We start from the raw sequence: 16,993 nt of genomic DNA on the forward strand, positions 1-16,993 counted from the left end.
TGTGTATGTTACCTATATGGATTCGCATTATGCGTTTTTTCACAGTGTACTCTGTGTCTCGTCCTTGACGTTTGGCTTCGGCTACTCTTGTTCAATCTCAACGTGAAGTTAAATAAGAGTGGGGTTATGAATAAGTGTTTTACTTAGTTTTCAACAAATTGTCACCTATATGGATTCGCATTATGCGTTTTTCACAGTGTACTCTGTGTCTTGTCTTTGACGTTCGGCTTTGGCTACTCTTGTTCATCCTCAACGTGAGTGTGGGGTTATGAATATGTGTTTTACTTAGTTTTCAACAAACTTCCACCTATATGGATTCGCATCATGCATTTTTTTTACAATGTACTTTGTGTTTGTCACCTATATGGATTTGCATTATCCGCTTTTCACAGTGTACTCTGTGTTTCGTCTTTGACGTTCGGCTTCAGCTACTCTTGTTTAATCTCAACTTGAGGTTGAATAAGGGTGGGATTATGAATATGTTTTTTTACTTAGTTTTTCAACAAATTTTCACCTATATGGATTCGCATTATGCGTTTTTTTTACAGTGTACTTTGTGTATGTTACCTATATGGATTCGCATTATGCGTTTTTCACAGTATACTCTGTGTCTAGTCCTTGACGTTAGGCTTCGACTACTCTTGTTCAATCTCAACGTGAGGTTAAATAAGAGTGGGGTTATGGATATGTGTTTTACTTAGTTTTCAACAAATTGTCACCTAAATGGAGTCGCATTAAGCGTTTTTTACAATGTACTTTGTGTATGTTACCTATATGGATTCGCATTATGCGTTTTTCACAGTGTACTCTGTGTTTCGTTCTTGACGTTCGGGTTCGGTTACTCTTGTTCAATCTCAACGTGAGGTTCAATAAGAATGGGGTTATGAATATGTGTTTTACTTAGTTTTCAACAAATTGCCACCTATATGGATTCGCTTTATGCGTTTTTCACAGTGTACTCTGTGTCTCGTCTTTGACGTTCGGTTTTGGCTACTCTTGTGCATCCTCAACGTGAGTGTGGGGTTATGAATATGTGTTTTACTTAGTTTTTCAACAAACGTCCACCTATATGGTTTCGCATTATGCATTTTTTTCCAATGTACTTTGTGATTGTCACCTATATGGATTCGCATTATGCGTTTTTCACAGTGCACTCTGTGTTTCGTCATTGACGTTCGTCCATTGTTACATCCTCTGTGTTTCTGTGACCTCTCTTTAGTCCCTAGCTGAATGCGTGTGAGTCTACATAATTGGCTTTCCTATAAATGGTTCCATTCTCCTTTCCAACTTCACTTCCTCTTCCTTTCCTTTTTTCACATCCTTTTCCGTCAGGTAAATGATGAGAAAGGCCAGTGAAGGCGATGGCACAAATCTCCCAAATTGAGGGGAACGTGCCTCCTGAGCCGACGTTCTGATACCTGATACCTGATACCTGGACAAACTTCCCGCAGAATATCTGGTGGATCTTCCCAACTAATTTCTGGTGAAACCAGCTGAAGAATTTCTGGAAGAACGTCAGGAATAATTTCTGCAGGAAATCATGGAGCAAATTCTGTAGAAAAGCATGGAGGATACTTTTGAAGGAATTTGTGGATGAATTTCCTGAGGAATTCTTAGTGAACCATTAGCATGCATCTCTGGAAAAACTTCCAGAGAAATTCACGATGAATTCTTGAAGAAAATTTTGGAGGAATTCCTGGAGGAACTTCTGGAGGAATTCCTGGAGGAACTTCCGGAAGAATTCCTGGATGAACTTTCGGAGGAATTCCTGGAACTTCTGGAGGAATTCCTAGAGGAACTTCCGGAAGAATTCCTTTAGGAACTTCCGGAGGAATTCCTAGAGCAACTTCCGCAGGAATTCCTAGAGGAACTTCCGGAGGAATTCTTAGAGAAACTTTCGGAGGAATTCATGGAACTTCTGGAGGAATTCTTAGAGGAACTTCCGGAGGAATTCTTAGAGGAACTTCCGGAGGAATTACTAGAGGAACTTCTGGAGGAATTCCTAGAGGATCTTCTGGAGGAATTCTTGGAGGAACTTCCGGAGGAATTCCTAGAGGATTTTCCGGAGGAATTCCTAGAGGATTTTCCGGAGGAATTCCTAGAGGAACTTTCGGAGGAATTCCTGGAACTTCTGGAGGAATTCTTAGAGAAACTTCTGGAGGAATTCTTAGAGGAACTTCTGGAGGAATTACTAGAGGAACTTCCGGAGAAATTCGTAAAGGAACTTCTGGAGGAATTCCTAGAGGATCTTCCGGAGGAATTCCTAGAGGATTTTCTGGAGGAATTCCTAGAGGAACTTCCGGAGGAATTCCTAGAGGAACTTTCGGAGGAATTCCTGGAGGAACTTCCGAAAGAATATCCAGAGGTACTTCCTGAGAAATATCGGTTGGAATGTCCAGAGGAATTTTTTGATGAATTTCCCGATACACTTGTTGAGGAACTTCCGAGGAAATTCTGGAGAATTTTTGACGCTTGAAATCAGTTCACGCCGACTCACGCCGTCGCGCTGCCGCCGCCGATCACCAACGGCGTGTCACCGCCACGCCGCCGCCACTGGCTGAAAATGATCTATCACTCCGCCGCCAGTAAATTTTTAATCGGTGCACGGGTCTAGGTAAAAGTTGTTTTTTAAAATTTCGATTCGTTTAGTTAAATCAACGAAAATTCATAAGCAAAAGGACGCGTTTGTCGAAATCAAATCAACCCGTTTGATGATTTTGAACTAAATTTATTAATAATAAATTTACAGACGATATTTGTTTGTTTTTCTGTAATCTTCCTTGCAAATCTGTAAATACTCTCGAGCTGGTCGATGCCTCCCGTTAAAATTGAAGGCTCCATCGCCGCGCGCTTCCGAAGAGGCGACAACTCCGAGGATCTAAGAAGGTCGGTCATCGAGCTGGTGGCCACTCGCTTTCGGAACCATACGGTACGGTACACCGATGGCTCCGTATCTAACAGAGGGGTAGGTTTCGGTGTTTCCGGTACCAACCTAGCCAGGTCCGAGCGCCTACCGCCTCAATGCAGCGTCTTTTCCGCCGAAGCTGTAGCCATATTCGTCGCTGCCACCCTTCCAGCAAACAGGCCAATCGCAATCCTTACGGACTCAGCCAGCGTGGTGGCTGCCCTCCAAAGCCACACCCCAAAGCACCCGTGGATCCAAGGGATCCTTACTGGTATGGCACCTGACACCATTTTCGCCTGGATTCCCGGCCATTGTGGCATCAGAGGAAACATAGAAGCCGATGCCCTAGCAAGCGTTGGGCACGAAGGTCTTCCCTACACCCGCTCCGTCCCGCTGACCGACGTTAAAAAGTGGACAAAAAGTGTCGTCGGCCAGGACTGGGCACGGACTTGGAATAGCAACCACATGCCTTCTTTGAGGAAGATTAAAGGCTCTACTGGCCCATGGAGGGAACTGACTTCCCAGAAAGAGCAGGTGATCATGTCGAGGTTACGGACCGGACATTCAAGGGTCTCCCACAATTTTGGTGGTGGCCCTTTCCGACCTCAATGTGACCTTTGCGGAGTCAGGAACAGCGTGGAGCATTTCATTTGTCGATGCCCTAAATTCGAATTTCCCAGGGAACTTTATGGGATCCCAGGCAGCATCAGGGAAGCTCTAGGCGAAGATGAAGCCAGAACGGCAGCTCTCTTCTGCTTCTTGAAGGATGCTGGGCTTTATCATCAATTATAGGACCCCCGAACACCTTCTTTCGGGAACAGGGTCCTCTGTCGAGGCGAACGGGCTTTCCTCGGATTTAAGTCCCACCCCCTAAGTGTTCAGCTTAGGGGGCTTCAGTCTCATCTTCTAGTTTTCAGCCTTCCTTCTACACGACATTCTGCCATGTTCTCGAAACCTTCTCCACCTTTTCATCAAGGTTTTCAAGAAAACACACTTTCGAGCTAAATGGCTCCTCCGATAAATTCGGGCTCTGAAATTGCCAGTTACCCAAACACCTGGCATTCGAACCTTTCTAAGAAAGGACTGAATGATCCGACAGGATCCGTTAAGGCAGAAAAGGCTGAAAAGTACGAACTGAAGATAGACAGACCTTGAACATAGCCCTCATCCTTCAACAAACACCGGAGAACAGCGCACCAAAATTCTCAAGACTATGGAACGTCATCAGGAAACCGAACTGCGATGCGGACAGAAACGTGGCTCATGCTCCAGGAGGAGCAGCACGTCAACTTACCCGGATGTCCCACTAGATGGATTCCCAACTACCCCCGTGATTATCTGTGAAAGTGTCATCATCTTTTTACTCTTTGTGTTTTTTATCTCGTTTATTTTACCCGTTTTACAATAAGTTTGATTTTTAATGTGTTAGATTAATCAAAATAGTAATAAGTATATCAACGGGCGAGCCCTAGGTTGGCACGCAAGGGGGCCCCTCCGGCCCACCCTTCCCTCTTTTCATCAGACACAAATAGGCATCGTGGCGGTACCCTTGGTTGGACCGTTAAGGATGCTCCTCAAGCTCCTTTCCATCCGCTGTTGAACTTAATCTAGAATTAAAAAAACACCTAAATAAAGATTAAAAAAAAAAAAATGTAAATACTCTTGTTCGATTTTCATATCCAAGACTATCGAGAACGATTTTCGTAGTGCACAGCTAATTGTCTAGCACCGATGACTGAAATATAAGTAAATATACTGAAAAGTAAGTTGATAAAAAATGACAAATTCGTGGCTTTCTTTTTCAATATATAAAGAATGAACAAAGAATCCATAAAGTTGCATTTGCTTTGTCCAACGCAAACGATGCTTGTCAACAAAAACATGTTCGTGAACTGTAATTTGTTTCTGTAAACATTCTTCTAGTTGGCTTTTAAAAAATAAATGTTTTGTACAGGTTTTTATGGTAAGTGTACATTTTGGGCCCTCCTTAGCCTAGCAGTAAGATGCGCGGAAATAAAGCAAGACAATGCTGAGGGTGGCTGGGTTCAATTCCCGGTGCCGGTCCAGGCAATTTTCTGTTTGGAAATTGTCTCGACTTCCATGGGCAAAAGTATCATCGTGTTAGCCTAATGATATACGAATGCAAAAATGGTAACTTGGCTTAGAGACCTCGCGGTTAATAATTGTGGAAGTGCTGAATGAACACTAAGCAGCGAGGCGGCAATGCCCCAGTGCAGTGGGGGATGTAATGCCAATAAAAAGAAGAAGACATTGATTGCAAATGATTTACAAATGATGACAGTGTAGATTAGGCGAACGGGGTTGGAATGCCACTTCTCTAAGCCCACCTTATAGACCTTTATACTCCTTGGTACTTCTTTTTAGAATTACTTTCGGGGTTTCAGGGTCATTTGGCCGAAAGAATCATTTGTTATCAAAAATATCGAGAACATGTGATCTACCCAGGTTTCGGAATGCTCACTCATATGATTACCTAAGATTAAGGTCACTCCTGACAGAATCCAAGTTTCAAAGTGCTCGCGTTTTCGGGGGCACACCACTCGATACGGGGGCGGCGGACAACTGTAATTTTTGTTGATTCAGCTTTGCTGAATAAAAATGACAGTTGTGCGTTGCTTCCGTATCGAGTGGTGTGCCCCCGAAAACGCGAGCACTTTGAAACTTGGATTCTGTCAGGAGTGACCTTAATTCGATTAGCGGAATGTGGAATTTTTCATATTCCTCTGTGAGGAAGTATTCTCACACAACATTTTTATCCGGATAGAATGACGGGTGATACATTTGTGAGCCACCAAATTTTCCTTCTCGTCGCTTCTTCAGATAAATTTTACAAGTAGGGGGAGATCCCTCAGCCCCGGACACCTCCCAACACCGGATACTTCTCAAAATGGCACTTGCAGGAATCCCTGCACCATCTTATGTAGTACAAAAGAAAAAAGAATGCTATTACAAAGTCCTTTACCTGCATGAAATAACAGATCCTCATGTTGTAAACTTTGTACAAAATTTTAAATTGAACAAAAGTGTTAAAAAAACTCAAAGGTGCAGCCCAATCGGGTTGTACGCAAAGGTGTTGTAGAACTACGTAGCCTCATCTAATGGGTTTTATACATCGTTGCAGAACGGACCCTGTATTGCGTAGGGACTGGCAGTAAGTGTTATGCTATGTCTGTTGTTTGCATCGCGGAACTTCAAATCGATTTATATATGTTTGTATTGGTTTTATACATTCTCTATCCAAACGACTGATATATCAAGTGAAATTTTCTCAAAAGATTTCGACCTTAGGTTTGTTGACGTTTATGATTGGAAATGAGCATTATTGAAAATAAATAGTGTTAGCAAACACAAGAACAGCTAAAAAATAATCCGATCTGAATTCATGAAGAAAATAAAACTGCGCAATAAAAAACCTATTTGACTAGATGCTGACGTCTTATTAGAAATTTAGTGCTCGACGATAGAAACCGTTCCGCAGGTGATGGTATATGAGCAAATCAAACCACCATCATTTTGCCAGTAGTGGAGAGATATCAGCTTTCACAATGATATTCTTCCCTTTCTCTTCATATGGTAATTTGGCAGAAGGAAGGTCGTGAGATTTATACCATCACAAATATTGCCCTCCGCTCGCTTTCAAATCCACTTCTATAGAACAATCTTCATGCCTGCCGTATTCTAAACGGAACTATCAAACCTGTACTTTTTTAATTCTATCATTAACATGTACGTCTATCCCCCCGTAACGCTGGGTAGACACCTTTGCGTGGTATGTTACGGTGTAAGATCTACCACGGTCACATTGTCAGCTATAGGCAAATCCTGACCCAACGAATACCTTCCCCAATATCCAACTCCGTGGTACTTATGAGAGTGTCGCTGAGTCGGGGGCCTCTTGAATCCACTCTCTTCTGTTAAGTATAATGGTCCCGACAAAAAACGATTTACGCTTTTTTGTTGGTTAGGTTAAATTTAAAATACGCCATTTTGTTGGTTGAGTAAAATGTTGGTTCGTTGAGGTTAGGTTTTCTGCAGTAACTACGCCGACGACCACCATCAATACGATGGTTCCGCTCTCTGCGGGATTCCGATCAAAATGGCTCGCGTGAGCCGGAAATCAGCTTTCTTGTATGACTGAGGATTAGATCCAAACCCGCAAGATGCTTGATTTTGATGTCTGTGCTTGCGATGCATGTACGTGATTGGTTGGTTTGCCTATTTCTAAACTTTTTATCAATTATCAATAATAAATAGTTAAAAATCAGTGTTTTCAGATAAATACAAAGAAACGTTGACTCATCGTTGATCGAATGGTCCAAAAAAATAAGAAATCCTTCGAGAAACGGCTTAGATATAAAAGTTCAAAGTCTATCATATTTTCGTGACAGTCTCCAATTTTCGCAATTGCAAAGTGTGCCTCAATGTAGAAAAGACAGACGTGATCCTATGTCAAACACAAAATTCAAAGAAGCATCGACGAAAATCCGGGTATGGGTGAGAGATCTCCTATCGAGAGTTACTATCTCCCAGTCATTTTAGCTGTCCCGGGTTTCGGGATTCAATGTTTCATATATAGCTGGTACTATTAGGATTTTTTAATGCTTTGAAAACGATTTTTTAAATGGGCTCAAGAACGGTTCCGGATCTACAACTTAGTGTCGATGGTTTAGCTACGAAGACGTAATCCTAGCATCGGATCAAATATCGGCCGCATAAGTCGCATTGTATTATTTATTTATTCAGACTAAGGCCGAAGTGGCCTGTGCTCCACATAAGAGTCTCCTCCATTCGGCTCGATCCATGGCTACACGTCGCCAACCACGCAGTCTACGGAGGGTCCGCAAGTCATCTTCCACCTGATCGATCCACCTTGCCCGCTGCGCACCTCGCCTTCTTGTGCCCGTCGGATCGTTGTCGAGAACCATTTTCACCGGGTTACTGTCCGACATTCTGGCTACGTGCCCGGCCCATCGCAGTCGTCCGATTTTCGCGGTGTGAACGATGGATGGTTCTCCCAACAGCTGATGCAATTCGTGGTTCATTCGCCTCCTCCACGTACCGTCCGCCATCTGCACCCCACCATAGATGGTACGCAGCACTTTCCTTTCGAAAACTCCAAGTGCGCGTTGGTCCTCCACGAGCAACGTCCAGGTCTCGTGTCCGTAGAGGACTACCGGTCTAATGAGCGTTTTGTAGATTGTCAGTTTGGTACGGCGGCGAACTCTATTCGATCGGAGCGTCTTGCGGAGTCCAAAGTACGTACGATTTCCAGCCACTATGCGTCTCCGAATTTCTCTGCTGGTGTCATTTTCGGCAGTCACCAGTGAGCCCAAGTACACAAATTCTTCTACCACCTCGATTTCGTCACCACCGATGCAAACTCGCGGTGGGTGGCTCACATTGTCTTCTCTTGAACCTCTTCCTATCATGTACTTCGTCTTCGACGTGTTGATGACTAGTCCGATCCGCTTAGCTTCCCTCTTCAGTCTGATGTAGGCTTCCTCCATCTTCTCAAAGTTACGTGCCATAATATCTATGTCGTCGGCGAAACCAAATAGCTGGACGGACTTATTGAAAATTGTACCACTCGTGTTAATCCCTGCTCTTCGTATTACCCCTTCCAAAGCGATGTTGAATAGCAAACACGAAAGACCATCACCTTGCCGTAGCCCTCTGCGGGTTTCGAAGGGACTCGAGAATGCCCCTGAAACTCGAACTACGCACATCACCCGATCCATCGTCGCCTTGATCAACCGTATCAGTTTATCCGGAAAACCGTGTTCGTGCATTAGCTGCCATAGCTGGTCCCGATCGATTGTATCATATGCGGCTTTGAAGTCGATGAATAGATGATGTGTGGGCACGTTGTATTCGCGGCATTTCTGCAGTACTTGGCGAATGGCGAACACCTGGTCCGTGGTGGAGCGTTCGCCCATAAAACCCGCCTGGTACTGCCCCACGAACTCCCTTGCAGTTGGTGCTAGTCGACGGCATAAAATTTGGGAGAGTACCTTGTAGGCGGCGTTCAGCAATGTGATTGCGCGGTAGTTGCTACAATCCAGCTTATCGCCCTTTTGTAGATGGGACACACGACACCTTCCATCCACTCCTGCGGCAAAATTTCCTCCTCCCAAATCTTGGTAATGACCCAGTGCAGCGCTCTAGCCAGTGCCTCACCACCGTGTTTAAATAGCTCTCCTGGTAGTTGGTCAACCCCAGGGGCTTTGTTGTTCTTCAACCGGCCAATCTCCTCCTGGATTTCCTGGAGATCCGGAGCCGGGAAGATTATGTCCTGCGCGCGTTCTCCCAGGTCCATCACCATACCGCCATCTTCGTCTGCCACATCGCCATTCAGGTGTTCTTCGTAGTGCTGCCGCCACCTTTGGATCACCTCACGCTCGTTCGTAAGAAGGTTCCCGTTTATGTCCTTACACATATCAGGCTGTGGCACGTGGCCCTTACGTGAACGGTTTAACTTCTCATAGAACTTTCGTGTGTTATTAGCGCGGTACAGTTGCTCCGTTTCTTCACGGTCTCGATCTTCCTGCTGGCGCTTTTTCCTCCGGAAAATCGAGTTTTGTCTGTTCCGCGCCTGTTTATATCGTGCCTCGTTCGCCCTCGTGCGGTGTTGCAGCAATCTCGCCCATGCTGCATTCTTCTCTTCCACTAACTGCTCACATTCGCCGTCATACCAGTCGTTTCTCTGATCCGGGGGCACCGTGCCAAGTGCAGCGGTTGCGGTGCTACCAATGGCGGATCGAATATCTCTCCAGCCATCTTCAAGAGACGCTGCGCCTAGCTGCTCTTCCGTTGGGAGTGCCACTTCCGTCCGACTTCGACGCGTGTTGTACACCGTCGAGAGTTTTGAGCGCAGGCAAACTGCAACGAGGTAGTGGTCGGATTCAATATTCGCACTGCGGTAAGTGCGGACGTTCGTGATGTCGGAGAAGAATTTACCGTCGATTAGAACGTGGTCGATTTGGTTTTCCGTTTCTTGATTAGGTGATTTCCATGTGGCTTTGTGGACATTTTTGCGGGGAAAGAAGGTGCTTCGGACTACCATTCCACGGGAGGCTGCGAAGTTTATGCATCGTTGGCCGTTGTCATTCGATACGGTGTGCAGACTATCCGGTCCGATGACCGGTCTATACATTTCCTCCCTTCCTACCTGTGCGTTCATGTCACCGATGACGATTTTAACGTCCCGCAGTGGGCATCCATCGTATGTCTGCTCCATCTGTGCGTAGAACGCTTCTTTCTCGTCGTCGGGTCTCCCTTCGTGTGGGCAGTGCACGTTGATGATGCTATAGTTGAAGAAACGGCCTTTAATCCTAAGCTTGCACATCCTTGCGTTGATTGGCTGCCACCCAATCACGCGTTGGCGCATCTTACCCAGCACTATGAAGCCGGTTCCCAGCTCGTTGGTGGTGCCACAGCTTTGGTAGAAGGTAGCCGCTCGATGCCCGCTTTTCCACACTTTCTGTCCTGTCCAGCAAATCTCCTGCAGCGCCACGACGTCGAAGTTGCGGGGATGTAATTCATCGTAGATCATCCTGTCGCAACCTGCGAAACCTAGCGACTTGCAATTCCATGTTCCAAGCTTCCAATCGTGATCCTGTATTCGTCGCCTAGGTCTTTGCCGATTATATCGAGTCGCATTATCTCTTATATTGTTCGTAATGATTGGTTTTCTAGGCGGCTTATTGGGCCTGCGCAAACCTCCTGTCTCGTCGGAGGGCCGTCGTGTCAGGGCTGTTTAGCGTCCCACCTAACACCAGGACTTGGGCTTGTGCGCTTTGAGCGGCACACGGTCGCTTTGGTGGGGCCTACTTGCGGATACATGCAGCTTTTTATAGAGGTTTAACAGGGCCCACTGTCAAACCCCACCACATCCTAGGCAAGCCCCACAACTCGCAGATGGCCTGGGGAGGGATCGTCAAGCCCTTGGACATAGTCCCTGCTGCCCAAGTCGCATTGTGCCGCAGGTTTATGGATCGGCTGCGTAAGTCGTTAGTGGCCTCGTACGGAATTTATCGGCAAGTTGGAACGAAGTACAAAAAAAATTTACAGTTACAGTTACAGGATTTCAACAATAATATCCGGGGAATCGAACTCTCGCGTTGCCCCGCCATGGAAACTCGAATTTGTTTCTTGCTGTATTATATGATGTAATTTTATTTTTGCATAGAATTCAACGTTAAAAATTTGAAAAATTTTGCCGCAAGAAATCAAATACGTAGCAAATTGAAAAGCTCTTAAGAAGAATGATGAGAAGAAAAATACGAATAATAGGAATACAGTGAATATTAACGAAAGAAAGTCCTCTCCCAACTAATCGTCGAGGTAGTTTAGCACAATAAAAACCAGACAGCTCATCGATTTAGAGAAATAAAGTATGACCATTCTAATAGGATCCCAGATGCGCCGGGTGTAAATATTACAAACGCCCTAAATCCGCAATATTTTTTCGGACGTGCAATTCATACCCACCACAATCAACGAATAAATTTTGTTCATACCGGGTGTTCGTCGCAAGCCTTGCTGTTGGCAAGCAAAATTTCAATTCTGAAAATTTACCGACGATGAATGTTATTTATATCCATTCTTCAGCGGTTGACGCAATGCACAATGGGGTTTTTTCCTGAAAAAAGGCATTAAATTCAATATCTCAGGAATCCACTGGACTACAATCCATGTTTACATATCAAAATAAAGATTTTTCAATAAGCAATCTGATAAACTCTTTATTGTTCACGGCACGGATCTATTTCTGGCAGTTTTGGTCAAAAAACGGTAGTTTTACCCTATTTTCTCTAAATAGACATTATTTACTTGGTGTTTTGACATAGTAAATCTTCATAGATTTTTGATCAACAGGTTCCAAACGAAAGCTGTAATGCTCCTTTATTTTCCAGATGTGTTAGTTTTTATTTAAATCTTCTCTTCTTAAGGTACAATGGGGTTATATATGTGGTATTTGTGCACTGAAAGCTTAGAAATCATCTATCTCAGAATTCTGATAAGCTACATCCGATGTTCTTATATCACAAGAAAGAGTTTTTCATAAGGAACTTGATAAAATTATGCAAGATACTGAAATGCACCTATTTGTGGCAGTTTTTACCAAAACATCAGCGTTTTACCCTATTTTTGCTGCATTGTTAGTCATGATTAGTTAGTTTTATCAATTAGGAATCTTTTTTTTTTGTTCACGGCATGCAGCAGCATTTCAAGCAGCTTTGGCCTATAAACGGCATTTCTACCCTATTTTTTCTCATTTGATATTTTTATTGGGTGTTTTGAAAAAGTATTTTTTGCCTTTCTCGTATACTAAGTATACGTAAAGGCTATATGTTCGCTCCAAAAATGAACTTTTTTTAGGAGGCCCGGAGACCCATAGTGTTATACACCAATCAACTCAGCTCGACGAATTGGGGTGATGTCTGTGTGTGTGTGTGTGTATGTGTGTGTGTATGTGCGCACCAAAAGAGCAAAAAGTTTAGCTCACTTTTTTTTGCACTTACCCTCAACCAATTTACTCGCAACAGGTTGCATTCGACGCAGTATACTGCCCAATTGTTTCCTATTGAAAATTGGCCGGATCGGACTATGGGCTTGGAAGTTATGGTCAAAATACTTTTTCTCATAAAAAAGCGCGTAAAAAAGTCTAGCTCACTTTTAATGCACTTACCCTAAACGGATTCCCTCACAACAGGCTGCATTCGACGCAGTATTCTGCCCCATTGTTTCCTATTGAAAATTGGACGGATCGGACAATGGGCTTGGTAGTTATGGCCAAAATACTTTTTCTCAGAAAAAAGCGCGTAAAAAAATCTAGCTCACTTTTAATGCACTTACCCTGAACCGATTTCCTCGCAACAGGTTGCATTCGACGCAGAATCTTGTCTCATTATTTCCTATTGAAATTGGCCCGATCAGACGATGGGCTCAGAAGTAATGCACAAAATACTATTTTTTTACCGCACGAGAAAGGCATTATCACCGCTAGGTGGATTAATCTGGGTTTTTGTATTAATTTGATCAACAGGTTCCGAACGAGAGATGTAAAATTCTATCATTTTCCACTTGTATTATTTTTAATTTAAATCTTGTGTTCTAAGGTACAATGGGGTTATATGTATGGTATTTATACATAGTAAAAATTAAAAAGTAATATCACATCAGATTTGATGCACATCATCCTCCAGAAAATCTCCAAAAAATTATCAAAAGTTCCTCTAGCTATTCCTACGAAAGTTCCTCTGAAAATCTCTCCATAAGTCTCTCCAGCAATACCTCCGGAAGTTTCTACTGGAATATCTTCGGAAGTTGACCATGAATTCCTTCGGAAGTTTGTCCAGGAACTTCTGCGGAAGATCCTCAAGGTATTGTTTAGGAAGTTCCTCCAAGAATTTCTTCAAATGTTCCTCAAACAATTCCTCAGGAAGATCGGCTGGAAATTCATCCAGACATTTCTTTGGGAACACCTCCATGAATTCATTGGGAATTTCCCCCTGGAATTTTTTTGGAAATTCCTCCGGAGGATCCTCGTTTTCGTTCAGCAATTAGTTCACAATTTAATTCAGCAATTCCCCCGGAAGTTCCTCTAGGAACATCTCCGGAAGATCCTCCAGGAATTTCTCCGGAAGCTTCTCCTGGAATACTTCCGAATTCTAGAAATTTCTCCGGAAGTTCCTCCAGGATTTTGTCCAGAAATTCCTCTGGAAGTTCCTTCAGGAGTTCCTCCGGAAGTTTCTACAGGAATTTCTCCGGAGATTTCTTCAGGAATTCCTCCGGAAAATCCTCTAGGAATTCCTCCGAAAGCTCCTCCGGAAGTTCCTCCAGGGATTCCTGCAAAAGTTCTTTCAGGAAATCATGCATAGGGTACTTCAAGAATTCCTCCGAAAGTTCCGCAAGTTCTTTCGCTTTTTTAAATCTTTATTTTCGTGATTTTTTTTATAAATATTATAAGTTCATCAACGTTCAGTAATTCATGCGACAGTTATGTCAAGAATTCCATGGAAGTTCATCCGAAAGTTCCTCCAGGAAATCCTCCAGCAAATTCTTCTGAAGTTCCTCTAAGAATTTCTCCAGAAGTTCCTTCAGGAATTCTTCCGAAATTTCCGTCAGGAATTCCTCCAGAAGTTCATTCATGAATTCTTCGGGAAAATCCTTCTGGAATTTATCCAGAAGATACTTCAAGAATTCCTCCGGGAGTAATTCTTGCGGAATATACTTCAAGAATTCCTCTAAAAGTTCCATCAGAATTCCTCCGGAAGTTCCTTCAGAATTCCTTCGGAAGTTCCTTTAGGAATTCCTCCGGAAGTTCCTTTAGGAATTCTTACAGTAGTTTTTTCGAAATTCCTCCGGCAGTTCCTTCGGAAATTCCTCCGGTAGTTCCTTCGGAAATCCCTCCGGAAGTTTCTCTAGGAATTCCTTTGGAAGTTCCTCCAGGTATTCCTTCGGAAGCACCTCCAGGAATTCCTTCGGAAGTTCCCCCAGTAGGAACCCCTGGAGAAACTTCCGAAGGAATTCCTGGAGGAACTTTCGAAGGAATTTCTGGAGGAACTTCCGGAGAAATTCTTGTAGGAACTTCGGAAGGAACTCCTGGAGGAATTTCCGAAGGAATCCCTGGAGGATCTTCCGAAGGAATGCTTTTAGGAACTTCCAAAGGAATTCCTGGTGGAACTTCCGAAGAAATTCCTAGAGTAACTTTTGGAGGAATTCCTGCAGGAACTTTTGGACGAATTTTTGAGGAATTCCTGAAGAAATTTAAGAGAAATTCTTGAATGAACTTTTGGAGAAATTCCCGAAGGAACTTTCAGAGGAATCCCTGGAGCAACTTGCAGAGGAATCGCTGTAAAAGCGTTCAGATAAATTCATTGAGAAACTTTCGGAGGAATTTCTTGAAATATAGCTTGTTTGTTTATAAACGTGGAATGTAACCCAGAAGACTCCTAACCAGCAAACCCAACACGAAAGGTCAAAAAACGTCAAGCGAGATTAGGGTAAAAACTGTTTTTCACCAAAACTGCCACAAATAAGTGTATGCCAATAACACGCACAATTTTATCAAGTTCTTCACGGAAATCTTTTTCTTTTGATATAAGAACATTAGATGTATCCCAGAAGATACCTGATTTAATTTTTTATAACCCCATTGTACCTTAGAAAACAAGATTTAAATTAAAAATAATACAAGTGGAAAATGATAGAATTTTACATCTGTCGTTCAGAACCTGTTGATCAAATTGATAAAAAAAATACTTTTTCAAAACACCCAATAAAAATATCAAAAGAGAAAAAAATAGGGTAGAAACGCCGTTTATAGGCCAAAGCTGCTAGAAATTCTGCTGCATGCCGTGAACAAAAAAAAGATTCCTAATTGATAAAACTAGCTAATCATGACTAACAAAGCAGCAAGGGTAAAACGCTATTGTTTTGGTAAAAACTGCCACAAATAGGTGCATTTCAGTATCTTGCATAATTTTATCAAGTTCCTTATGAAAAACTCTTTCTTGTGATATAAGAACATCAGATGTAGCTTATCAGAATTCTGAGATAGATGATTTCTAAGCTTTCAGTGCACAAATACCACATATATAACCCCATTGTACCTTAAGAAGAGAAGATTTAAATAAAAACTAACACATCTGAAAAATAAAGGAGCATTACAGCTTTCGTTTTGAACCTGTTGATCAAAAATCTATGAAGATTTACTTTGTCAAAACACCAAATAAATAATGTCTATTTAGAGAAAATAGGGTAAAACCACAGTTTTTTGGGCAAAACTGCCAGAAATAGATCCGTGCCGTGAACAATAGAGAGTTTATCAGATTGCTTATTGAAAAATCTTTATTTTGATATGTAAACATGGATTGTAGTCCAGTGGATTCCTGAGATATTGAATTTAATGCCTTTTTTCAGGAAAAAACCCCATTGTGCAATGTTTGAAGCAAATACCAAAACTGAAAGTTGATATTAAATTTACTCAAAAAATCATTATTGGACTCTGTTTTAATCCAAATATTTTTTGAAAATTTTAAATTGAAGATGGCTGAGGCCATAGGACTTAATAGAAAGTACAGTGATAATACAAGAAATAAAGAATGACCATTACAACATTGACCAACGGTTGTGTAAGGCTAGCAAATAATCTGGAAATCGATTAGCTTTATTAACACAGGAAGCGTTAAATACTGAATGATGATCATCTAAATTGTGTATGCTTTTGGTTAGGTATAACACACAGGTATGAAGTTTGAACTGCATTCCTGAGACCATTTGTTCTTCATTTTTCACCCCTTGAGATTTTCCAGATGAAGCTACCTGTTATTCATAGTAACGGTGGATAAAGGTGTACCACCAACAAGCAGAGTAAGGACTGGAATTTCTATTCAATCTTGTTTTAAATTAATCGTGTAATATGTTGTACCAATATGTTCTGGCTTAGAAATGGATCAGAATGGGTCGCGTGCACAAGAAATCAGCTTTTTTGTATTCAATAAAGTAAACCCATTAGCCCCACTTTTTTGTGACCTGCTATGAGTGTAAATATAATGTGCACTCATTCATTTCATTTCATTACACTGAATTAAAAATTTGACGCCACAATACACGGTTCGAGGTCGCAGAGTGCAGTGCCTGTTTTCTCTTGTTCCGGACAGCAGAACGATGGCGCGATCTGCCGAAACATTCAGTTTAATCAGTTCAGTGCGTGTTTTTTCGGTGGCTACATCGAGCAAGCAGTGCGTATTTTAGTCGCCGCGATGTAGTTAAGATTCCGTTTTTGTATCATCATGAATATGGCGTCGTTCAAATGAAATAATTAGTTGCTTAGACACCAACATGTCTCATGCTTAGACACCAACAAGTCTCATGCTTAGACACCAACAAGTCTCATGCTTAGACACCAACAAGTCTCATGCTTAGATACCAACAAGTCTCATGCTTAGACACCAACAAGTCTCATGCTTAGACACCAACAAGTCTCATGCTTAGACACCAACAAGTCTCATGCTTAGATACCAACATGTCTCATGCTTAGACACCAACAAGTCTCATGCT

At 42.6% G+C, this 16,993-nt stretch overlaps 1 protein-coding gene across 1 annotated transcript in view; it reads left to right on the forward strand.

Annotated features, from left to right (window-relative positions):
- LOC134208798 (uncharacterized) overlaps window positions 1-16,993 on the forward strand; it is an 83,594-nt gene that overhangs the window by 34,219 nt on the left and 32,382 nt on the right. Inside the window, exon 7 of the mRNA XM_062684746.1 lies at window positions 2,835-3,453. Coding sequence (XP_062540730.1) covers window positions 2,835-3,453 — 619 coding nt within the window. The remainder of the gene's footprint in view (window positions 1-2,834; window positions 3,454-16,993) is intronic.

Source organism: Armigeres subalbatus, chromosome 2 (genome assembly GCF_024139115.2).
Source record: "Armigeres subalbatus isolate Guangzhou_Male chromosome 2, GZ_Asu_2, whole genome shotgun sequence".
NCBI lineage: Eukaryota > Metazoa > Arthropoda > Insecta > Diptera > Culicidae > Armigeres > Armigeres subalbatus.